At 34.0% G+C, this 25,535-nt stretch overlaps 1 protein-coding gene across 1 annotated transcript in view; it reads left to right on the top strand.

Annotated features, from left to right (window-relative positions):
• Trhn (tryptophan hydroxylase) overlaps positions 1 to 23,019 on the top strand; it is a 32,645-nt gene extending 9,626 nt beyond the window's left edge. The window contains exons 6-10 of the mRNA XM_073074526.1: positions 3,390 to 3,553; positions 5,484 to 5,610; positions 11,212 to 11,444; positions 13,934 to 14,150; positions 22,374 to 23,019. Of these exons, the coding sequence (XP_072930627.1) occupies positions 3,390 to 3,553; positions 5,484 to 5,610; positions 11,212 to 11,444; positions 13,934 to 14,150; positions 22,374 to 22,463 (831 nt within the window). The 3' untranslated portion in view covers positions 22,464 to 23,019. The remainder of the gene's footprint in view (positions 1 to 3,389; positions 3,554 to 5,483; positions 5,611 to 11,211; positions 11,445 to 13,933; positions 14,151 to 22,373) is intronic.
• The last annotated feature ends 2,516 nt before the right edge of the window (positions 23,020 to 25,535 follow it).

The following is a 25,535-nucleotide window of genomic DNA, read 5'->3' as shown; positions in this document are numbered from 1 at the left end:
ATGTACTTATTTTATCACTTTTACAAAATAATATAAACAATAATATCAGCAATTAATAATGAGAGCGATTAACATTATTTTCCAAAATTAAATAAAGCAATCATGAAAATTTCTGGCAACACAATGATTCGCAACTTCAAAAAATTCGATAGATGGCAGCAGTTGCAGCCCTCGCCGAAGTCGAAAGTTTCGCGAATTGAAGGTCATTTGTATTTGTATATGTGTCACGTGGTTTTGTGTACGTAAACAAAGTTGTAAACTTTCGCTTTTAGCGAAATTACTTTTGTTTCGGACTTTTTTGAAAATGTTCGGGTAAATCACGATTTCTATGAGGTTTATACTGATTACTGTGCGTTATTAAGAATAAAAAGAATTATTATAGATGATGCCACAATATTTTATCGGAATTTGAGACTTTTGAAGTTTGAATCGATGAATTTGAATGCAATTGACATTTTCATTGATAATAATTTAGTTTCTATTATTTCTAGATTGTTACAAAACTTAAGTTGATTTAATGTATGAAAATTTTGTTTTTAGAAAAATCTTTTTCTGACTTTTAACAATTAGCACTGAACTTCACAAATTAACGATAGATAACAGTAGGTATCACTGAAAAGTAGAGCAGTTTAAAAACTTTTCGAGTATGCGTCGGATGTTTTGTTTACATGTAACTACGTGGTTGGTAATAAACTGATAACGTAAACAAACTTAGATACGCTTAGTTCTTTGCGAGATTATATTAGATGTGGGTTTGTGATAATTAACTTTATCTTATTTATTTATGCTTATTGTATTATCTTTAAAATACGTTTTAATGTAGGTAAGTGTTAGTTATGTTTAGAAGGTGGTATACATTTTGTGTTCCGAATGTGAAGGCTCCTAATAGAACAGAAGTGTTAAGGGTTTCTGTGTTCTAGTTCGAAAGGTTTAGTGAGTAGGCTAACTAAGTCCTCGCGGCTCTATTGGGCACAGATCACGGGCAATTAATTACCTTTGGCGAACCTCAGGTTTTCTATCCTTGCCATCGCGCTTGGAGGAACCCGACGCCGTAGGGAGCGTCGCCGGGTTCCTTTTGAAGGTTTCCCCTTCGTAAACAAAAAAAAGGTCTCCTGTCCTATCTGGCGTTAATTACAAATGTCACTTAACATTCGGTGGAATTCACGTCTCTTTAGTACGATTTTTAAGTGATATAGTTTGTTGGAGGTCCAATAGGTATTGTCCCTGTAGTTCCGAGACCAGAATAGGGCTACGGTATCCCCTGCCTTTCGTAAGAGGCGACTAAATGGGGGTTCCGGGGTAGTGGGCGGCAAGAGTGGGAGCTCGAACCGCCCGGCCAGTGACCCCGGGAGGGACTTTTCTATGTGTGGCCGCATGCCATTGAACACACCAATGGATGTGGCGAGCTTATGCGCACCTGGAAGGAGCCCGATGGGGCAACGCGCTTAGAGGACTCCGGTTGCGTTCCCTGGAGATCTCGGAGAGGACGGCGGTAGGTGTGGTCGCATACCATCATATACACTAGACGGTGTGTTGAGTCAACATCACTTGGGCCGAGCCCGTCGGGGCAGTATGTTGAGAGGACTCCGGTTCTTTTAGAGATCCCGGAGTCCTCTATATAGCGCCAAGGGCGGCCACCGGGGGTTTTAGTCCACTTAACCCTGAGTCGCTCTCATGGATCCATTTCAAGGTTCCCCCTCGAGAAGAAAAAAGACAGGTATATTTTTAAGTATCGCCGAATTTCTATTAATTTTGATACATCTAACTATGATCGATCTAAGGTATTAAACCTTAGCTACATATCAATGTCGATAAGGCTACATATCAATGTCACACCTTTTTGCCAAGATGTTTTATTTTCTTGGGTGATCTTGGTGTCATAATATTCCCCATGGCCGCTTGCCAAGCAAAGATAAATCTAAGGACCCCAGCAGACATACTAGTTTAGGCTTCGGCTATCGATGACTTTGCTGCTTTTTGAAAGCTACATATAGCTATCATTCGCACCACATCTCAAGGGCATTTGAGGTAGCAAAACCCTCTGTGGTTCGACTGCACGGGCACCATTGCCATGTTTCTGTCTAATATAGCTTTAAAGGGTATTGTAAGACGTACCTACTTATCCGAAACGTACCAAGGAGCTAACAAAGGATCTATTGCGAACCGCAGGTAGAAATCTAATCGTATCTGAATTGATTGCAGATGTCCATGGGTGACATTAGCCACTTACCATCAGATAGACTGCTTCTATAGTATATATAAAAAATAAAAATCGCTAAAACGCGTGTTTTCGATGCCAAAGGCAGCAAGACGCCGAAAAGTGATGCAGCATCCATGTAATCGCAAAATCGCCCATGTTTAAAGTAGCATGTCTGCTAGAGCCGTAAATAAGAAAGTATTTTTACGGAGGTTTGTTCGTTTTGGAGGAATACGGTTTCTTTCTTTGTATTCGAGCTATACTTTGTAAAAAGACTTAAAGACGTTATATTGTCGTAAAAATATCTAAAAGTGTTAAAAAAGGTCTTAAGTATTTTTTTTTTGGATATCGAAGTTTAGGATGACGATCTAGGAGGAGATTTTGGATTAGGATATTAAGGTTTAAACCTTGACATGTTCTCTTACGATTTCTTTCGCTGCTTCTAATCGAAACGTAGTTGTGAACCCACACATCATTTGAATATTTCCACAATGCTGATCGTGACCTATGATGAATAAAATAATTACGTCATAACTAACTAAACTTAACATTAACAGCTTGATTTCGATCGGTTTTAATTATTGTTTAAGTCAACCACACTCAACTTCCATCAACGTTGAATAAAAATTGATAACAGCGATACAAATGACGTTAATGACAAATAAATTGGTGCAACACAGAATCAAAAGTCAAAAGTTATTGTTATATTTAACTTCACCACATACTTTAAACCGGATTTGATGCCTTACTACAAAATATAACTGACACTTCAACATATGGCTTATTTATTCTTTCCAAACCTCTTGACACGGGTTTCTTGTAGGGTTCGATAAGTATCTTAGTGTATCTTCATGGTGTCATTGTAACCCTAATGGTCTAACAATGAAAATGACTGCACACATTTATTAACCCCCAGAAGGAGTATAAAACAACTTTTTGGTGCGAAAATGAACTAATAAATAAAACTTCTAAGTAGGTACCTATAATAGCGCTATGTTGATTAAAGCTAACTTCAAGTAAATTACATGTCAAACCCCTTATAATCATCACCCTATAATTCTTGGACGTACAAACGACATCATTAGTTAGTTTTAACCGGTATTTAATGCTAAAGATTGTAATTATTGTAATTTCAAAGTTTTTATTGATTTTCGGTAAACGTGATTATTAAGAAATGTATTTCTACTTGCAGCTGGAGGACGTGAGCGCCTTCCTCAAGAGGAAGACAGGATTCCAGCTCCGTCCTGTTGCTGGATACCTCTCACCGCGCGACTTTCTATCTGGACTCGCTTTCCGAGTGTTCCATTGCACTCAGTACATCCGCCACTCGTCGGATCCCTTCTATACTCCTGAACCGTAAGTACATCATGATACTACAGTAATAGAATAAAACTATTTGTTGATCCAATTTACAACTTTTATTATACCCGCGCAAAGTACAACTCAAACATCAAGAGCGTTCTTTTTCTTTTTTATGCTAACTCATACAATCGTACCAACCAGTGACTATATAAATGGGCACTTATTATTATAAAAAGAACACATCATGAAAGTAAAAAAAAAATATTAATTTAAATAATATTATAATTAAATAATTTGAATTTTCTAACAATAGATAATACTATTATGTACATAAGTTTATAGACTTACGAATGGCCAATGTGTGTGGTATACTTGGTAAGAGTGCTGGCACTCTGACTTCTTCTCAGAGGAGACCTGAGCCTTGAAGTGAAACTATAAGGTGCTAATAATGATGAATTACCAAAATCAGTTTTATTACATTTTACGTGCTTAAAAGGCAACATTATTATTCCAACTTTCTTAAATAGTTGGACATTCTTCTGTTTTTTTTTCTCGATTAGCAAAATTTTACTTTGCCACAATTATGATTATATGTATAGCTTATTAATAAAAAACAGTGTGCAATTATGTAATTGACTCCGTAAATTTACTTTTAAAACATTTTCATGTATCATTTCAGGAGTATCAAACAAGTGTCTACATAATGTATAAATATAGTACTTAAATCTCGAGATCGCTAGCTTTAAGATACATCCCGCGTATTTTAGACACTTGGGAAACTTCGACTAGAGGGAATTTGTGGGTCTTCAATCTCGATGTATACTGTACAGCGTATTTGCGGAGATCTCTGTTACTATATACTAGAGGAGCAGAAATTTTCATTATTCAGTTGCTACGAATAGATGTTTTTATACACAGTAATATACATAGGAACATTATGGTTACGAGACAACATATTCGATGAAATAAGGAAGAGAAGAGAACCAATTACTTACTTGACAAAAGTAGTATTATTTGTAATATGATTCAATAAAGAATGAAACATATTGTGCCGTGTTTTGTGTATGTTTCTTACTTACAAAATATAAAGATCGAGCACGAGGTAAATAATAAATTAGAAAATAAGTACCCCACTTTTTGGAACGAAGTTTTAAAACGTGGCGTGCGGTAGAAGTCGAGTCGTGCTTCTACGGAGGGATACAAAAGTAAGGAAAAAATATGACTCGACTCAATATTTAACAAAGAATAATATTTTTAGTACAGATGTCCATGGGCGACAGTAGCCACTTACCATCAGGTGGACTGCATGCTCGTCTGCTACTCCTATAATCCTATACTCCTAAAAACGACGTTGCTACTTTTGTCTGAGATGCTAAGTGGGATGCACATGCTTAGAGAATAGGTAATATTATTATCCGACGGTACATCCGACGTTACGTAACTGATTTGTAAAGGCATGTAAGCCTTTTGGCCGCCCTTTGTCCACATGAGTATTATGCTTCAAGCGCAATTGGCGTCAAAAGCAATATCCATATCTATAGTGCCGACACACGGATCCATTGTAGCGATCGAGGAGGAAATGGACGGAGGAAATTTGAGCGATCCAATCTATATTGTAGATCAAATAGCGACATTTCGAGGATTGGGCCTATCCGGTTGTTACGGTTTAGTGAAACTGTACTATTAATAAATACCCTACGTTGTTGTATCCTTGAGAATCTTTTGACAAGATTGTCTTGTTTCCTGTTATCATTCGATAGAAATTCCACTGTTTGTATGAATTTATTCGCGATAAAAATACGTAACAAAATCACGGAAATAATGCCACTTTATGAGGAACTCTTGCGCAATATTTCAAAATTCTGAACCCATCTAAACGTTCCTATGTGAAGGACGATAACAAATAAAGATCAAATTTGTTTTACTTAGATTTAACTAACTACTTTTAATCTAATTGTTTACTAATTGTCTACTTTATTTTCAGGGATTGCTGCCACGAGCTCTTAGGCCACATGCCGCTTCTCGCCAATCCGAGTTTCGCGCAGTTCTCCCAAGAGATCGGACTCGCCTCTCTAGGAGCTTCTGACGAAGATATCGACAAATTGGCTACGGTAAACTTTTTCAATGCTTTCAAATCGTAATATTGAGTAAAGGAGTTTTTATTTGGTGCTATTTCCTAATGCTATATTGTGTTTCTCATACAAATGAAACATACGGAACTGGGAAAATATAAAGCTTAATAAGATCCGAGTTGTTGTTCGTATTCTTGTCACCGTTCCAGAAATCGAGAGAGATTAGAGAGAAATTAGGATACTAGAATTTTATATGTTCACTTATTTCGCCCTAATCGATTTACGCTTGTTATTAATAAACAATCTATTCAATTATTTGTCTATCTAGATCGGAAATTGGTAAATTCTGCCTAGAAGAAATTGGCAAATTTGATGGATTGACTAATTATTATCAACAATGGACACTAATATACCAATACGATATACACATATTTTACCAAATCAAACGAACAAATTCCTGTCACATTGCCATTTTTATGTAATACTCGTAATTCAACAAAATATGAAAAAACGATAAAATTTTCGCTATGTTAGTATCCGCAAAAAAGAACAATTATCTTTTCGTTTTGTTCAATCTACCGTTCAATCCACGTCAACATTGACGTTCCACTTACGCATACTATTGAAAACGAAATACCATTATTTCGAGAATACCTCTGATTCAGCTCCAACACGTATTTTTACTTTTTATTTACAAATATGCAATATTTTAACCCATTCAACTATTGTTGAAGCTTTAACCATTAACTGTCATCAAAATATTCATTTACTTTTGTACTTTTGTGAAAGTAATATTTCCCAAATATCGCTATAAGTGGTCACATTAAGGTGTCGTTCCTGTTTTCTAGTCCAGATTTAGAGCAGCGTGGTGGTACGCTTCTAGTCTTGCTAAGCTGTAGGAAGGGACTCCAACCCAACAAGGAGACATAAAAAGGGATGCACGATAACCTAAAGTACTGAAGGTGGTAGAATCCTTCACTGTTTCGACTCTGGAAGCACGATTGCAACTTCTATTTATATCTAAAAACAACAGTGTTAATCGCTGTTACCCTTTAATAGCTTTGGAAACAATGACATGCATACATCAGGTCACATACATAAGAAGCTTTCCAACTTAGTCTACTAATGTAGCAACGCATTTTTGGCCGACAATAGGGAAGAACCTGGGATTTATTAAACATGTTTGTGATCGGCAGCAGTCACTTACCATCAGGTGGACTGCAAGCTCGTTTGCTACATCTATATTATAAAAAGCACTTCCGATTTCAGTTGATGACAGTTGAATAAAGCTTCATCACAATCTGTTCTTGATATCTACTATCTTAATTACTTATTGAATTAAAATTTAATTTTTTTGACAGGTCTTTTAATATGTTTGTAACAATCCATCTGTCTAATTGATTCTAGGATTTTGGGTATCCGGACGAAGACATCAGCAACTTGGCAACAGCTCTTAGATATGTTTGTTACACTTTCTTATCTAAACACACTTATGGAATCGCGCCAACTATTTTAAAGAATATCGCAATAGCAACTTCTATGATCTGTCCGATAAAATGAGTGTTCGAAAAATGTTTGTTTATGATGTCATTCGTACATCTTGTTACTCTTGTTAGGCTGGCGTCAGCGGAGTGGTCGTGCCGATTTCTTCTGTTATCGGTTCCAATATAAGTGTAAACAAATGAATTACCAAATGAATTCTCGCTATCAGATTTTTTAAATGAATTCTTTCCTTAAGTTTCCACTGATCTGCATTGAATCTTTGGCGGAGTGCTACAGACTTTTCACAGATGCGGGAGATGTGCCCATTGGCCATATAACGGTTGCAGCCTTATATAATTTAAATATAAATTACCTTTATTTACATGCGTACATAGTAACTTATTCAATGAAAATTGGCAAAAGATGAGTCGAACTAGAACACTGGTTCTGTGCCTATTTTTTACATACCTACATTTCCACATAAAGCTACCTGCATATACAACTTCCTTTTTATAAACATTAATATGTCATTGTATACTTACTTCTCGGTCGTTCTCTATATACTTCTAGGTACATGAATTTATGTGCATGTAAGCGAGAGAAACTTACCCACACAATCGCTCACCTTGGATTAGATTATTTATAAATAAATACTATTCCGCATTCATGTCATAAAAGCGTTATAGAATATCCCATAATAGGATGAAATCGTTTTTCCAAAATTCTTATTAATCTATCACTTAAAGTCATAACAGAACTTGATATTTCATCAGTAAATTTCTTACCAAAACTACTTTGACTTAGCATTGTGATTAAAACTTATTTAGAAGTTATGTAGTATGATCTAAAAAGAAACAGATTTATAGAATTTATAGGAACCTATTTATAGAACTGTAAGCCTGATCACTAATCCAAAAATGCATTTACTAATAATTTATATGTTATGGAACATAATCTAATAATTTATATGTTATGGAATTAGTAAACGAATATGCAATACATCTACTGGAAAGCGGTAATTGTTGCCCATGAACATCTCTAATCGACCCCAGATAGGATTACCACAAATGCTACTCCTAAGTTTAAAGACTTCCTGTAAATATCTCCATCTTACCATACCCTTCAAACCCGAATACAATTGTTATAAGGTCCAAATATATGTGGCCTTGGTGGTCGGTGGTTCTACCACCTTTAATAAAACTAACAACATTATAAAATTGTTTTGTCTATAAATTTATTTCGAGTAGGTAAATCTAAGAGGTCTTGTAGGATTATTTAACCAAGTTTTGATTTAATTTCGATTTGCTCTGAAACGGTTACCCGAATCAAACCTAAATTAGGAGATACAAACAACTTCTAGAGCCTTGAAAGTTTATCTTAGTATGTTAGGCAGAGTTGTGGGTTCTTAAATAATAATTTGTTCATGGCAGTTTATTTATAGATATATTTTAATACAATTTGTGTTGTAAGGGAAGGGGATATAACTAAAGAAAGTGATTTGATTGTTATTAAATCAAGCGTGTTGTGCACGTGATGGTAAATTACCAACGGCTAATGTTACGCTTGGACATCAGTAGTCAACCCTCAAGTCGGCTATAATATGGTTTCCTCCCCTGAGGACTCAGTCAGAATGTCTCGTGTAAGTGTCTGCTTCTTACCACATCCCTCATACAAGAATACAACAACCCATAACAACAGTGTTATGCGTTATCTTATTTTTCTTGTAAGGCAAATGTATGCTTAGCAGTGATGTCCATGTAAATTATTCCGTTCTTGTTAGTACGAGTAAATACAAATTTATACGACAATCTCGATCCAAGCTTTGTCTAACTGCAATACAAACAGCAAACACATACAGCAGCTGAGTATAATTCGATACTCAGCAACGAACACAGTACAAAACAATACAATTAACCCACAAAGCAATTGTTGTTCTGTGAGATGAACTGTATTTGGTTATGTATGCGTAAATTTTCGTTTGACAGCAATTTCTTGTGTTGTCAAAGTTTTGAATTTAGTTTGTTGCAAGACGAGTTCACAATTTCACCGCAATATGAGTTATTATTTATAATCATGTGGTTAAGAATATTGATTAACTTTACTAAGTATGTTATGGATTATGTTACATAGCTTAACAAATCCTACTTGTAAAGCAGTAAATAGTACGAGCTTTTATGCAATGACGTGTAAAACCATTTACTTCATTTTAAATTTAAATAATTTCACATTTAAACACATGTCAAGAATCAACTCACAATTTATATTCTATTAATCTTAACGCGAATGAAAAAGAGTAATTGCTTTTTCAGCAAAATAATTGGATGTATGTATTTCACAATTGGCTTAACCTGTAATCGATTCATTTTAAGCCTATTAGTGATTGCGTTGAACGAAAATAATTTAGAAACCGCTCGTGTTGGTTGTAAGCTCCGCAGGCAATTTCAATTTTGTTTCGAATTTATTATTATTTTAAGGAATAAATTGTATATTTTGTACAAGCACGTTATTTAATGGTATATTCATATCTATTATTTATCATGATCGCAACGTTCAATAACCAACTTGTAAAAAGATTATCCAATGATTATCTCTTGCCTATATAATTGTAGTGGAAATGAGTCTTTATATTTGAAACATGTAGTTTGAAACATCATGAATATTTAATTTCCTACATCAGGTTAAAAGGACTATAAATTATGTAATTACAATATCATTTTATAATAATTACTGTCATTCTGGATATTTTCTTTGAACATAAGCAAATAAATGTTTTCAGTAATCGTAAGATATATTTCAAACTTTCAATACAACTGTTAATTGCCTTTCTTGGATCTAAGCAATGCGTCTAGTTATACATGCTTGCATGATACAACACACAACTTGAAGCATGAAAAACAATTTGAACTATTTAAGATGAAATTCAATACTTTAGGCTTTTACTTATTCCCGCTGCTCCAACAAGATAAGTCCAATCCATCAAGAGCTTTTTAATTGATTGATGTTTACGCTTCAGAATACTGGAATGTTTTCCAATAAAGAAAATGTTTTGTGATGAATGAAATAAATTCGCTTGTCAGTGCCTTTGCGCCCAGAAATATTTTCTCAGACGCTGTTTCCTTTGTGACGTGTTAAAAGAGATGAATCATTGGATAAAATTGCGACATCTTTTTTTGGACTGTTACAATTACCTACGCTCATCCCTACTTGACATATGTTCGGTTTCCTTTGAAGATCTGAGATTTGATTCTCTTTTCATCTTGAAGAAAACTATATAAAGCTTTTTTTATCATTTTATCTATAGCACATGACTAACTGAATTAATAGTGCTCCTGTGGGTGATATGATTTTAGCATTTAGCCCGGCGTATGTATCCTAAATAATACAATGTACCTAGTTGAAATATTTTTTACAAAGTAAATAAGGTGTAACATTTTTACAAAGTAAAGGTACACATATGATCAACCGTCATGATTATTTCGATAATTCTCCTCTCGTATACTTTGTCATGCCGTCCAAATTTTACCCTTATTTGCCTTGTTTGCCCGTATGCACGAAGAAGGCTGCAGATTTAGTCAAGAAAAATATGCATATCACTTACTTACATATACTTTTAATCCTTACTAATATTATAAATCCGAAAGTAACTCTGTCTGGTTGTCTTTTCTTCACGCCCAAACCACTGAACCGATTTTAATGAAATTTTGTACAAAGATAGTCTGAGACCCGAGAATGGACATAGGATAGTTTTTATCCCGGAAATCGGAGAATCGATCTTTTGGGCCCAAAACATCGATTATTTTAATCGATATTAGTAAAGATTGAATCTTAAACTATGGATTTGATCAAGTGATGATCTTTAGCAAAGTTGAAGGTACGAATTTTCAGTTTTATGTATGTGTTAGTCAGTTAGTATGTTATATTATTTTCTTTTAAACGCGGGTGAAGCCGCGGGCAAAAACTAGTTTAAGTTATAATTTTACTTGGGGAAGCAATGGTAATAATATAATTTAAACTTAATGCCAAAGTGAAAAATTTCAGAAATTCTATTCGTTTTTCTTTTTGTAATCTTTATCAAGCTTTCAGGAACTTTCAAAGTAGTTTTCTTCTTGTCACCATAGATCAAAATCAAAGAAATTAAAAAATATATATTTCTTTCAGCTGTATTTCTTCACTGTTGAGTTCGGTTTGTGTCGTCAATCCGACGGTACCTACCGGGTGTACGGAGCTGGTCTGCTCTCTTCTGTAGCTGAGCTGCAACACGCGCTTGTTACCCCTGAGAAGATCAAGCGCTTCGACCCTGACGTCACTGTTAACGAAGAGTGTATCATCACGTCTTACCAGAATGCTTATTACTACACAGATTCCTTTGAAGAAGCTAAAGAGAAGATGAGGTATTTTTTGTTTTATAAATTGCTGTTGCGAAAAAGTAAGTTCATCTGATAGTTGTCACAGCCGCCCATGGACATGAGTAATCAATTACATATAGAATCGGGAATCTACCTGAAACCGATCATAAATGTGTTGCGACTCCTGAAGATTAAATTAACAGCTACATGTACACAATCATATAAAAGTAAGACTTGGACCATAGTAAAGGGGCTTGCCGATTTTTAAGAAAATATATATTTAGATACGCCTTTGATGTTATTAACCAGCAATTTCTTAGAACTAAATGGGATGTAAAAACATTTGTTGGAGCATAAGTCTGTCAGATTATAGCGATTTGGAGCGCGCAAAAACACTATGTAATCAATCAAATCGTAACGTCACTATGGGCTAAATTTAATTAAGTTCGAATTACTGAATTTATATTTTTTAAACTGATATCTGAAGATAATAAGTTGATTGAGTAATTGTAATATATTATTTAAATCTTCAGACATAAGAATTAGAGTAATTTTGTTACGGTTTTCTCGTAGGATGGAATAATAGACGTTCTCTAATGTATGTGCGTGTATTAAGCTTCGTTTGCGACTTCACTTGCTCGAGTTCAGAATATAACAATCAATCAGCTCAAAATATAACAGTCAATTTTGTGTACAACGCCATCCATCGAGCACACCACTTTACTGAAATTCTCCGATCCGTATACGCGTTATGCAATGTTAGAAAAAATATTTCTAACTTAACACTTTAAATTGAAATAACTTTTGTTTGATTTGAATAAGATATAGATTAAATGTTAACTCAACGACTATGAATATATGTTAATGCATTGATTTAAATTTTCGTACGATTTTAAATACACAGAGAAACATGAACAGAAAAATCTAAAAATTACCTATTGTAATTTTTACCCGACTGCCAAGGAAGGGTTATGTTTTTCGCGCGTATCTTGTATGTTTGTCTTTCTTTATTTGATCCGATCTAAAAAGCGGCTGGATGAATTTCAACAGTTAAGGTGTCATTATATTTGTCTCAATGACCCGAGTGTCCTTAGATAGGTGTTAGTAAAAGAAAACATAAATGGCGGATTTTTGGCGCGAAGTAGTAACACATATAAAAAAAAAAGTTAACCGAACCTATCGAGTAGGGTATCAAATGAAAAGAAATTAAACGGAGATTATAAAAACATATTTGTATATATATAAAACAGCAAGGTGACTGACTGACTGACTAACTAAATGACTTTTTCATTTTTCAGAAATCAACGTACAGCCTAAACCAAGGACCTTACACTTCTGAAATTTTGCACATAGGTTCTCTATATAGCGTGAATAAGTACTAAGAAAGGCCTTTTGGAAATTCTACCCTAAAGAGGGTAAAATAGGGTAAAACAGTTTTTTTGAAATCCTTTAATTTTGAAGCAACTACTATAAAATTTTGTATTTGGCTTTCTGGATAGGCACAAGGACGCACTTATTTATCGCCTGCCGAAAAATCAACTCCGTAGAGGGTAAAATAAGGGTTTAAAGTTCATTTGAACAATTGTCAATTTTGAAGCAAACACTATGAAATTTTGCATCAGGCTTGTTAGATAAAAATAATGAAATTCTACCTCTAACGAGGTAAAATAATGACCGAAACTCTGATTTACTGAAGTTATATATTTTATAGACCGTAAATGGTGGATTTTTTCGCGAAATACGAGTAGTAACACGTTTTAAAAAAAGTTAACCAAACCTATCGAGTAGGGTGTCAAAATACAGGAAATTAAGAGGAGATTACACATACGTTATATACCTAATATATCTTATATATAAAATTCTCGTGTTTGTTACCGTACTCGTCCGAAACAGCTTCACCGATTTTCACCTAATTTTATATACATATTCAGTAGGTCTGAGAATCGGCCACTATCTATATATTTTACCTCTAAGTGATAAGGGTTGTTCACCCTTACCATTTTTTTATTTATTTGGCAAAACAACATTTGCCGGGTCAGCTAGTACATATATACTCGTATATACACATCAAGATGACTGTCTGACTAAATGAGTGAGTTGCTGTACCAGAGATCGACGCAAAGGGAAACCGCTGAACTTAAGCGTGCTGGAATTTTACACATTTTTTAGGTTCTTTATATAGCGTAAATGAGCAATACGAGGATGAAATAGGATAATATTGTTTGAACATCTTTTGTTTTTGAAGCAGACACCTACTATGAAAATTTGTATGTGGCTTTCTGGATAAAAATAACGAAATGCCTATTTCTCTGCTTTTGGAAATTCTACTTTAGCCTTTTTGGTGCAGTCGGGTTTTTGATTTTTTTAACTAATTACTTGTTGTCTCTTTATTTGTCTCTACTCAGAACTCCTAACTACTTTTTGCAACGATGTATAGACACATTATTTACAGATTATACTATGATTAGACCAATACCCAGATATTTGCTGCTTGCCATGTACTAGAAAATATACATAATATGTATTTCTGGTAGGGCATTCGCCGAAAGCATCCAGCGTCCGTTCGGTGTCCGCTACAACCCGTACACCCAGAGCGTGGAAGTACTCAGCAACGCGCAGAAGATCACCGCGTTGGTCCGCGAGCTGCGCGGCGACATCTGCATCGTGTCGTCCGCGATCAAGAAGATCTCGGCCCAGGACTCCACTCTCGATGTCGAGACCATTGCTAACATGCTGCATACTGGCTTGCAGGTATTTTAAAATGAACATTTCTTTAGCGGCGTTCTGCATTTTTTGGTTATGCGTACAAAATGTTAAACTCTCGTCAGGATACGTAGCCTGATCGAAAATTCGTAAGACGGCAAAGTAAACTGCAAAAGTCAAGATGTCATCCGCTGACAACATGAAAAAAAATATGTCAATGGGTGACAGTTTCATTTTTTATTTAATATAATATTTTATATTCACGTTAGGTTTCGAAAGTTCTGCCGGCACTCTTGTAGCATAGTATATATGTATGTATATTAATATTACATCATAATAATGTGTCTGATCGTGTATAATTATAATTCACGTTATGTTGAATTGCAGTAGTTAACATTAATATTAATTTAGGCTTTATGCACAAAAAATAACTACTTAAAAGTTCAAACAACATCCACAAAAGAGAAACAGATACAATCTGTATTCTTTCCTATAAAATTCGAATCGAACCAACTCTGAAACTAGCAGCTCAGTTTTCGAATAACTCGAAGCAAGTCACGAAGTTTGGTTTGCCATCTCGACTGCAGGATTGCAGGGTGCGAAATTGTATTTTGTTTTGATTGCTCTAAACTCAATTGAAGTTTTCTATCATGTCATGGTTTTGTGTTTTTTTTTGTACTAATATTTTGTTAGAATATAGCGTGCTATTTTAACATGCATCGGAAATTTGAAATACAATAAAAGTGCTAAATAAAAACTCTTGTTACTCTTGTTAGGTAAATTTTAAGCTGGTAGAGTATTTTGTTGATTTAGTAGGCACCACCGCCACGACTGCTTCTGCCTATTTAAAATCAAAGGATTTTCAAATAATTTTTCAACCCCTATTTTACATCCTCAGGGGTGGAATTTTCAAATTTACAAAATTTAAGAACTCTAAGTTCAGCGGCTTAGTACGTAAAAACTTTTAATATAGAAATGCAATTTTTTTTAGATTTACAGTTACGTACACGAATTAATTGTGTTTGTGTTTTGATTTTTGGAGATGATAAAATTTATATAAAAGTATTAACCTCCTTTCGACCAGTTGTATGAAACAACAATCTCAGTTTTTTTTTACAGCATTTTTTTATTATTAAAAAAGAAAAGTTAGCAGATTTACGATGAATAAATTGTTATTAAAATTTTATCACGGTCGTTTCAGGGTCGATCACGACTCTTATCGGGATTTGAGCTTCTGAAGAAAGTTTTGTCAATATTTTGGAAGTTTTCATTTCAATTTATTACTTATTTGCTTTAGGAGAGTTTTAGCATTAATCTGGTAAGGCATGATACATAAATAAATTGATTAATACGCGTATATAAAAATAGACGAGGAGTTCTAACTTAGTCCTTAGTAGTCCTGAGTCCTGTAAAATATCGCATACATCATGTAAAAAACGTTATTAGATCTTATTAAGAATTATTTCAATTACATATTCAATTGAAACATATAATTTCGTAACTCTGTACTTTAACTCTGTAAATCAAATAACATAACGTTTTGTAATGACTAAACTCCTATAAATTGTTCAACTGAAATTCAACGTTAGACGTTGTGATTGCCTCTTACAACTTAGACAATACGAAGAGCAATTTAACAGCATTGAGCAGGTAACTTACGGAGCAAAATATAAAAAGGTTTTAAAATCTACTTAATAAAATTCTGAGAACCAGATATTATTTTAAACACCGGTCTAAGACCGTAAAAATGAAAATGAGCACTAAAAATATTTTTTGACTAAAGTCATACTCTCTATTGTACAAGATCGTTTTGTAATCTCGAAAGCTGTATCCGCGGTAAAATATCAAATTCATAAGTCGACAGTGCCGATAGCGCCTGCCTTTCGAGTGCAGAGATGAGATAAAATATTGGAGGAATTCTGACATTAAGTATATTTTATGAATCTTAATATATTTTGTACATTATTAGCGTCGTCGTAATTATGGACGTGAGGTGCATTGTTCTCGAAACACGTATTTTACTACTTGTTTTAATTTTAGTTCTCTGATAGTAATCGAAATAGAAATGTCTCGAAAAACGACTCCGTGTTATTGATTCAGAATAGCATTAAGCTTCCTTAGACTAATTGTTATTAACTATGCTCCTAAAGAACAAAGAAAAGAGTTCTAAAAACACGGCCCAATTTTTCTCCGGAAAGCAACTTTATTTTCTTCTAATTAAATTCATTGTAAATTCCGGAGAGGATTCAATTTTCTCTAGGCCGGCTTCCGTGACTTTGAGTCATCATTTCAAATTACGTAGGACGGCACTTTGTAAAGTTAAACATTTATGGCTTCATGTTGGCCTGTTCTATTTTACTTAATTTTTAAACGTAGGATTAAAACCAGCCAATTTTACTTGTAACTCAATTTCTTTATAGGTATTTGATTTGGATAAGTTGAAAGTTTAAGAAATAATAGACAGTTATATAAAATATTCGATACATTTGCAAATTATGACTGACAAAGTGAGTGAGTTACAGCAAAATTATATGAATAATTTTTAAAAAGCCATTAATCCTTATCCTTACTTATATTATAAATCCGAAAGTAACTCTGTCTGTCTGTCTGTCTGTTTGTCTGTCTGTCTGTCTTGTGGTCTCTTCTTCACGCCTAAACCACTGAACCGATTTTAATGAAATTTTGTACTAAGATAGCCTGAGACCCGAGAAAGGACATAGGATAGTTTTTATCCCGGAAATCCCACGGGAAGTAGGAATGGCGATCTAAGATCGATTAGTCGGAGAATCGACCAAAAATATCGATTATTTTAATCGATATTGAATCGTAAACTATGCATTTGATCAAGTGATGATCTTAGGAAAGTTGTTGACCATGAGCCCACGAAGGTTTCAGAGTTGGTACGACCAATTTTCGCCAGATGGCACCACTGCCATTCCAATGAAGCTACGAATTTTCAGTTTTATGTATATTAGTATGTCATATTATTTTCTTTCAAACGGGGGCGAAGCCGCGGGAAAAAACTATTAAAAATATATCAATACCAGGTACTACTTAAGGATCATAACATTGGTTTAATAAAATGAAATACATTCTCATTTGCCACTTCATATAGCAATCTAATAAATCACGGTTATAGGTATTACAAAGATAATTTTAAATTTATTGATAGAGATAGCCGAGAAGATGTACAGACGCCGTCTGGTTATCGACAGTGACGCGGCTGAAAGTGACGAAATCCAGCGACCTACTAATATGGGCGATGTATCCCAATAACGAAAGTACAAGCTTGTACAATCACTACCGAAAATAAATGTATCGAAACTGCTCCAGTATTTTAACGAGCCATCAAACATCACTTACATATTGATGTACCTAATGTGTAATTCGAACTGGATAAGATTTGTAAGAGTTTCACTTCGCTGAATGTTTGGGATATTTTTGGTAAGTATTATGACTGATTGAAAGTGCCTTGTTTCAAATTAGATTACGTCATCGACATCGTTCACTCGCAAAATGTTGCTTTCATTTTCCCTCGCTGAAGGCCAATTTCTTGATATTATTTCTGTATCTTATAGGGAATGTTAACGTCATTGTCTATGTGAACTTTAGTGTAGTTTAAAGTCTTATCACGTATGAGATAACCAGGCTTTTCGCAGTGGCCGTAGTTGCTACTGAAACAAGCCTAACAGCGAAAAATAGCAGTAGGTACAATGATATTTTAAACTTAGATACTAAAGTAAATTACTTTATGATTAGTCAGTTAATCTTTTAGTAGACTTGAGCATGATATATACCGTTTGTGAAACACAGTAACAGAAATAGTTTTAATAATTGTATCTTCGCTACATCGAATTAATAATAATTAATTGTAATACTACCTACTAATACCCTTATAGGTTGGAATATTCCGAAAATTGTTATAACTGCCTTATACATTTAATTTTCAACTCTTTATACCACGAAATCTATCTGTAATGTTCTTTGAAACTAACGAGGCAGACCGATTTAATATAAAATACCCCCCAAGTATTCTATTAAATTAAGCTTCAGAACTTGAAACTAGCATTACAAAAGCTAGGTAAGAAACTTCGAAGGAGTAAAGTCTCGGCAACGGAAAGGACAAAAGACCCCTTAAGTTTTGTTCTTTTCTACAAAAGTTGCTTAAGCTCAGCGGCTCGTAAAGAATAACCGCTCTGAAATGCTTTGATAAATGGTATAATACGGTTCTACTTCCGCTTCTGAATATGATAATAACTTAGTTTCTCCCTACTATGTCTTTATAAGAATCGAACGACATATATTTATAATGGCTAACTGTGTTTCTGTACACTTTTCTGTTTTAACACTTTGATTCCCGCCATCTAATTATACATCACGACTTCGTTTGTCTGTGTACGTATGACTTCCTAATACTTTAATACAACGTATTCTTTTATACCCGATGAAATAATACAATTGGACAAGTGCAAGTTAAACCCGCACCTGGAGAGTTCCGTAGAACTATTTTTTTTATTTCTAGTATTTACTATTGTAGCAGCCAATAACGTATACAGATTGTGAAAATTTGAACTGTCTACCTATGATGGTTCAAAAGATACTTGGGGACCACTTTTTGTGTTCAACTTTTTTATTTTTAGGATTTGTTGTTATAGCAGTCACCGTTATGCATCCTCTGAAAAAATCAAATCAAGAGTCTATCTATTATTATATATTTTTTTTGTTGACGAGGGGGAAACCTTCAAAAGTTACCCGACGCCGTGGGAGCAACGACGGGTTATATGGGACTTTTACCGCACTAAGCCCGGGGTCGCTAGCCAGGCGGTAAGAGCTCCCACTCTTGCCGCCCGCAACCCCGAAAGCCCCCTTTTAGTCGCCTCTTACGACAGGCAGAGGATACCGTAGCCCTATTCTGATCCCGGAACTACAGGGACACTGTCAGGGACACTGACGAGACGGTCAAAGTGCTCGTTGAAGCACCAGCGGCCGTCTAGTGTTAGGCCAAGGTACTTCATATACCTGCCTATCCGGACGTCCGCTTCACCGACGCGCAAGAGATAGAGCCCTGGGACAGACGAACAGACGGACAGACAGCGAAGTCTTAGCAATAGGGTTACATTTTTACCCTTTGGGTACGGAACTCTAAAAATGTACTATGCCCATTCTATGATAAGTAGCTCAACTTGATGTATTTTTCTGCTAATAATGTTTTTTTTTAAGTTTTGTGTCGATTTACATAAATACATACATACATATTCACGTGAGTGCGTACTTCGCAACTAGTATTTAAAAATATACAAAAGTAATTTTATGGCACAAGACTACTCGTACGATAAATACTAATTTGAGATAGGTATTCTTCTTGTAACGAAACGTTTCATAAATTCCCAAACCTACATTGTTTACGCAATATTTGTTTACCTACTAACCCACACAAAGAAAAATATTCTTAAGTATGTTAACCCTACTAATAACATTATGTTCTGCGGTAACTATTTTAATTCAAAAAATAAATACAGGTATCCCCGCAATATTGGTCAGGCAAGGGGTGTTGTAATTAAGAGATTTAGTGCACTAATTTGCAAATTTAATTTCATTTCATTGGCATACGAAACATGCAGAATATTAATTGTATCCAATGTTTTAATTCATTTCATTTTTGTATAACGTATAAATTAAATATTTTAATACGTAAATTGTAATTTTTTATATATTATAAAATTTAACATAATTAAGGTATGTATAATTATATGCTGTATTATTTTACATGTTTGATAAACCTTACGATTACGGACAACCATTCAAGATGCACAGAATTATCTTATTGTAATTGAATTACCTAAGTGCGGCGTTAAATAAAATCATTGAAATTATTTATTTGTCGTTGTTTAAAAAAATTAACCGACGCTTAGATATAATTTGATGATTTGTACTTATACTATTATCCAATATTGTTAACGGATATTAATATTTGCTTAGGACAGACTCATTGACGTGTAAGTAGTCTACTACATATATTAACTATATAATATCCCGTTAATTTATTGATATATGGATTTGATTAATATTTATTTTATTTTCAAAGTTGATTCATTTCTTGTATTCATATGATTGGAGTAGGAAACGGATATTTAAAATTATGTTATCACTATAGCTACCTGTAATCAATCTCAAATACTTCTTTAAGTCGATTATTCGGTTCGTTAGCTTAAAAACCAATATAATAATAAATAATCCATTTCTGAATTACGAGGTATAGATATCCATTCAGACTGAGATAGGATTTCACCAGGTACTATACATTGTAAATACGAGTTAGAATCGAAAAGGAATTAAAGTTAACTCGGTGCAAACTAATTAAGACCGTTGTCCGCTAGCAATGAAGCCGGGATTATTTAACGAAATGACTTTTCTGGGTACATGCTATTTTATTTAATATGATATAAATTCATACAAATGTATTTATACGCGTGATTTCCACGTAGCTCCGTTATTAATAGCATATTTGTTTGCTAGGTGCTAACCAATCAATTCAGTTGATGGCGCTGTATAACGTTATTGAGACTGTGTTTATTTTATGGGATTGCTTATTTGTTAACTGACGATATTGTTATCATATTATTCAATATTGTATCTACTTAATACAATATTAATAAAATTATACAAATATTTCCCTTAAATAATGTAAATTAATATTAAGAAACGATTTTTGGAATAATTATCTTGTAAGGTGCAATTAAGTATATTATGTAACTAAATAGAGGATGTATACCATTTTATCGCTTAAAGTTTTGACGAGTTGGTATACCATTTTATCGCTTAAAGTTTTGTCAGCGTCGTGCACAGTTTTACAGTTTATCATGTCGGTCCTTATTATAGTTTTATAAGTTAAATTTCCATTGACGTCTCGCTCATAAAGGTTTATTCATATATAAGAGGTTTTAAGTTTTCAATGACGATTCGTTAGTTCATTGCATAGCGTTGACCTCATTGACACCATTCCAAAACTGGTTCAGGTTCTCCCAAAAACATTTACAAAGGTTACGCTGCAGTATTCAACGACGAATGAGGAGGGACACCAAAGTTATGTGGAACACAAGCCATTAGCGGGAACCGCGGTGCAGTGCAAACCAATCAAAAACTAAATTTAGCCGTGTTTGGTTAGCGAGATTTATTATGGGGTAAGGGTAAACGTTTTAAATCGACATAATTTTCATAGCAAATTATCTAAATGTTCGTAATATCGTTTACTTTTATGAGTATGAAATAGCGAATGAGCTCAAAGGCAATCTGATGATATGTGGTCAATGCAACCTATGGAGACCTGAAACCAGTGCTAAATCAGTTTGACGGTGGTAAAACATCCTGTTGTTCTACTCCGGAAGCCTATTTCTGTCTATTTCAGCGTTCTGGTTTGAAGGGTAAAGAAGATATACTTCTCCGAGGCGTTCCAAAGGCGTCCTCCGGTGTAGCAGGGCATCTATTGTCAAGCTCAGGGAGGAATCGACTCAAAGCTAATCTTATCTTAAATAAAAGCTTGTAAAAATGTGATCAATTTCTATACTTATTGTATTTAAATATGTAGTACTTTTCCCTGTAACAAGAACCGATTAATTTCTAAAGAAAACTTTTCGAACCACTCGAATGCCTTTTCGGTGTGGGTTCGTAGTTGCCGAGCTAACTTTCAGTTTCACTACAGAGAAATCGGCTTGAACAAACTTTATCTCAGTCTGATCGATCGGCGGCGTGTAGCTGCATAATGAGCTTCAAACCTCAATAGCTTTACGTAATCATTCTTTAGCGAAGAGAAAATGTATTCTTACATTATCGCAATCTTCAAAATTAATGTAGGAAAAGATAGATAAGTATATATATTGAGATAATATTTCGCTAATATTAAGTTCGCGGAACTTTTTAATTAATGTCCATAAAACTTTGAGTGTTCCTTGAAAATAGCTGTCACGATCACTGAAGCACAAAATCTGAGGCATCTAATTAAAAGTTCTCGTCTTAGGCTTTGTCGGTAATCCAAAATTGTGGTTACTGTTTTTCGATCCTTTTGGTACTTTTTGGACAACAAAAATATTTTTATACCCTTTCCAGAATTTCCGTTCGAGACGCTGATTACGATTTCTCGTGTTTATAATATATTTTCTTGCGTAGGAACATATATTACGGTTAGTAGGGTCTACCCTTATTAAAGGGGTCGGTGAAATATGCGTATGGGGTAACAGCGGGAGGTACTATTCTAATAAATCTTGTGTTCTCTAGGTCAGTGAGAGGAGTCCTCAGAGTACTTCGGGAGGGAGCTCACCTAACTCCGAGCGTGGCCAGTCCCCGAAACCTGAAGGGCCGAAGTAAGAAGATCTGATGAAGGCAGAAATATAAAGACAAAGTAACCAAATTAGACTAACTATAATACACATTCTGATCAGATTTGTAAAACTATATTAATCAATATTTATAGGTATATCTCACACGTTCATATTTGCAGATACGTTGCTATTTCCTACTGCTGAACACTTCCCACAGCTAGTAGAGGCCTGTGAAGCATACATTATGCCTTTTCAATGGCAAGTGATACGATTTAATATATACTCGTTTACGATGTTAAAGTTGTACGAAGTTTATCAATGTCTTGGTCAACGAGGTGGATTTCAATCAGATTAACTATGATTATAAGGACGGGCTTATTCAAACAAATCAGATCCTCTACATCAGCATATTATGTGAAAAGTAAAAAGATATTTAGTTACTTTGTCTTTGCCAGAATACCTATAATAAAGAAAATATGTTATCAATTAAATTACATTTTATCTTAGTCAAAATCTTTATAATCATCTTAAATATGTTAAACAATATTTAGATAATTTCTAAGTGTAATGTATGTAGAGCGTCTTACTCATGTTTCTGAATAAAATTTAGTAGATGTTCTAAAGAACTATTGGCTTATGATGAACGAGTTGACTGAACGGCGACCCCGCAAGATACCTTAATGAGGAAAACTTCTTACGTGCTAATTGACAATATAAGCGGCTTAGTTGTTTCACAACATTTACTATATTGGCGAAAAATTTTATGCAAACCTCTTTAACTAAGATGGATTTTTAATATTCGAGCGGTCTTTTATCTACCGTTTACCTTAATAATAATGCTATAACATTAATTTCGTCTACTTTGTCGAATTATTATAAACTAAAAATTCTACTCTTCAAAAATAACTAGGTCGTTTAAATTATTTCATATCACGGTTACAAGTCAAATTGTAAAATACAAATGTAATTTAATGTAATAAATGGATGGACGTAGGTTCTAAGCGTAACAGCAAATAATCGTATCGTACAAACATAATTTAAAGGTGGTAGAACCCTTTGCGGTTTGACTCCGGCGGCACCACCGCCACACTTATTTCTACCTAATAACAGCAGTGTTAGGCGCTGCTGTGTTCTGGTTTGAAGGGTGGGGTAAGGGAAACAGACTTTTCGGAGGCGTTCCAGCTTAGTCCTCAGGGGTAGCGGCGCATCTGTGGCCGACCTCAGGTAGGAATATCTAATGCTATCTGTGGTTGATTACAAATGTCCATGGGCTGCAGTAGTCACTTACCATCAGGTGGACTGCATGCTCGTCTGCTACTCCTATATTATAAAAAAAAAATCCGCTGAAACTGTAAACGCTTCTATTTGCAAAATCGTAAATTAAAAAAATTAATTTTCTCACAATTTGCGAATTTCTATTTGCGTTAGTGTTTGCAAAATTAAAATGGTGACGAGTAAATAGACAATTAGACACTTGTATAAATTAATTGGTATTTCAAAATATACCAATATTTACCAAACCCATACACAATACTTAAAAGATACATCCATATAATTTAGCGCGATATCTCGTGTACCAATCCACTTAAATTCCTGTGTGGTATTTGGATAATAAACCAATCACTTAACTATAATTGGCTGCAATTAGTCTATTATTCAAGTTGATTCTGACGTGCGACATTATATTCTAATTAATGCATTATGTACTGATTTATGTATATGACAAATGACTTTAAGCTATGGCCGATTCATTGTCTGGCCAAATTGAAATTAATATGCATCGATATTGTAGCAGAGTCGCGTTGACCTATTTACAAAATAATAGTAGTATTATTTTTCTAAGTCCTATTTACTTAACCGTATAATACAATTCTATTCACTCTTTGTATGTTGAAGTAAAATTTGCAATTCAGATCTTTATAACCAGTGTAAGTTACTAACATCCAATTCGATAAAGTATGCATGAGTTGACCTCTCACAAAAGAAGCGTTGTTTGAGCGTGTACAACATTAATTCGGTTGGGATTCATAATGTTACATGTTTCATCTATGTATACGTAAATGTTTATCATATTCTCATATTAGCTTATTAATAACAAAATCTTCTATAAATTTAAATGTTGATTAAAATCGACTATTTAGTCTCTAAATATTTATTAAAATTTACCTAGGCGTAAAATTGTAGTTGCGTAAATATGTAGTTGTGTCGCGTGTTAAATTCAAATACATTCATGGAATGAAATTAATATTAGTATAACGTAATATTTAGCTTGCGGCAAAATCATTACCTTAATTGAACATAAAATTGGTTATATGGAAATACCTATACCATTCTATAGTCAATATGGACATTATCATTTTTTTTTAATTTATAAATGTTCAATGTTACTATGTTTTTAATAGGACAAACTATTAAAGATTTACCTTTTCCATGTACTTAAATGTTATTGATGAGTATTATTTTATTTGTGTAAGTAGGTATATTGTCTCTTCTCCTAGTATACAACAAAGCCAAAAGGGACATTTCTTACGTAAATATTTTTTTTAATATATAGTTTTGTTGTTGTTAAATAAACATAAGTTTTTTAAGTAAGTGATTTATTTGTCTGTGATGAAATATTTGTATAAAAATTGGAATTTCGTTTCTTCTGCAATTTTAATTTGATATTCACGTACGTATTCTAGCTTTTTATTATTAACAAAATTGTAAATTATATCTTGGCGAAACTACACGCAGAATGTTTAATCTATTATATCAAAAATAAATAGTATATCAGAAATAGAATGTTGTTTGAATCTCGCATTGTTCCCGCCAACCACCTGTTTTGTTTCGTTACGATTTAAAATTGAACCAACCTTTGGCGATTGTTCTTTGATTTCCTGGACACCGAAGGCCACGGAAAACATAGCTGAAATATTGAAGCGATTATACGAACATTTTGTTCGTGTTCTCTTTGGTTATAATAATACACAGGAATATTCATGTGGTATAGGTACAAGATGATTATTTAAGTTTGCGTTATAAAATTTCTCATAGGAGTATCTGACACCCATTGTGAAACAACAAACAAACACTAAAGCTCAATAATTTAATGCTAGAAATACCGGACCTATATCTT

Source organism: Epargyreus clarus, unplaced genomic scaffold (assembly GCF_041222505.1).
Source record: "Epargyreus clarus isolate Ecla_fem2 unplaced genomic scaffold, WU_Ecla_fem_2.2 ptg000007l, whole genome shotgun sequence".
Classification (NCBI taxonomy): domain Eukaryota; kingdom Metazoa; phylum Arthropoda; class Insecta; order Lepidoptera; family Hesperiidae; genus Epargyreus; species Epargyreus clarus.
This window is presented reverse-complemented; position numbering and strand designations above follow the sequence as displayed.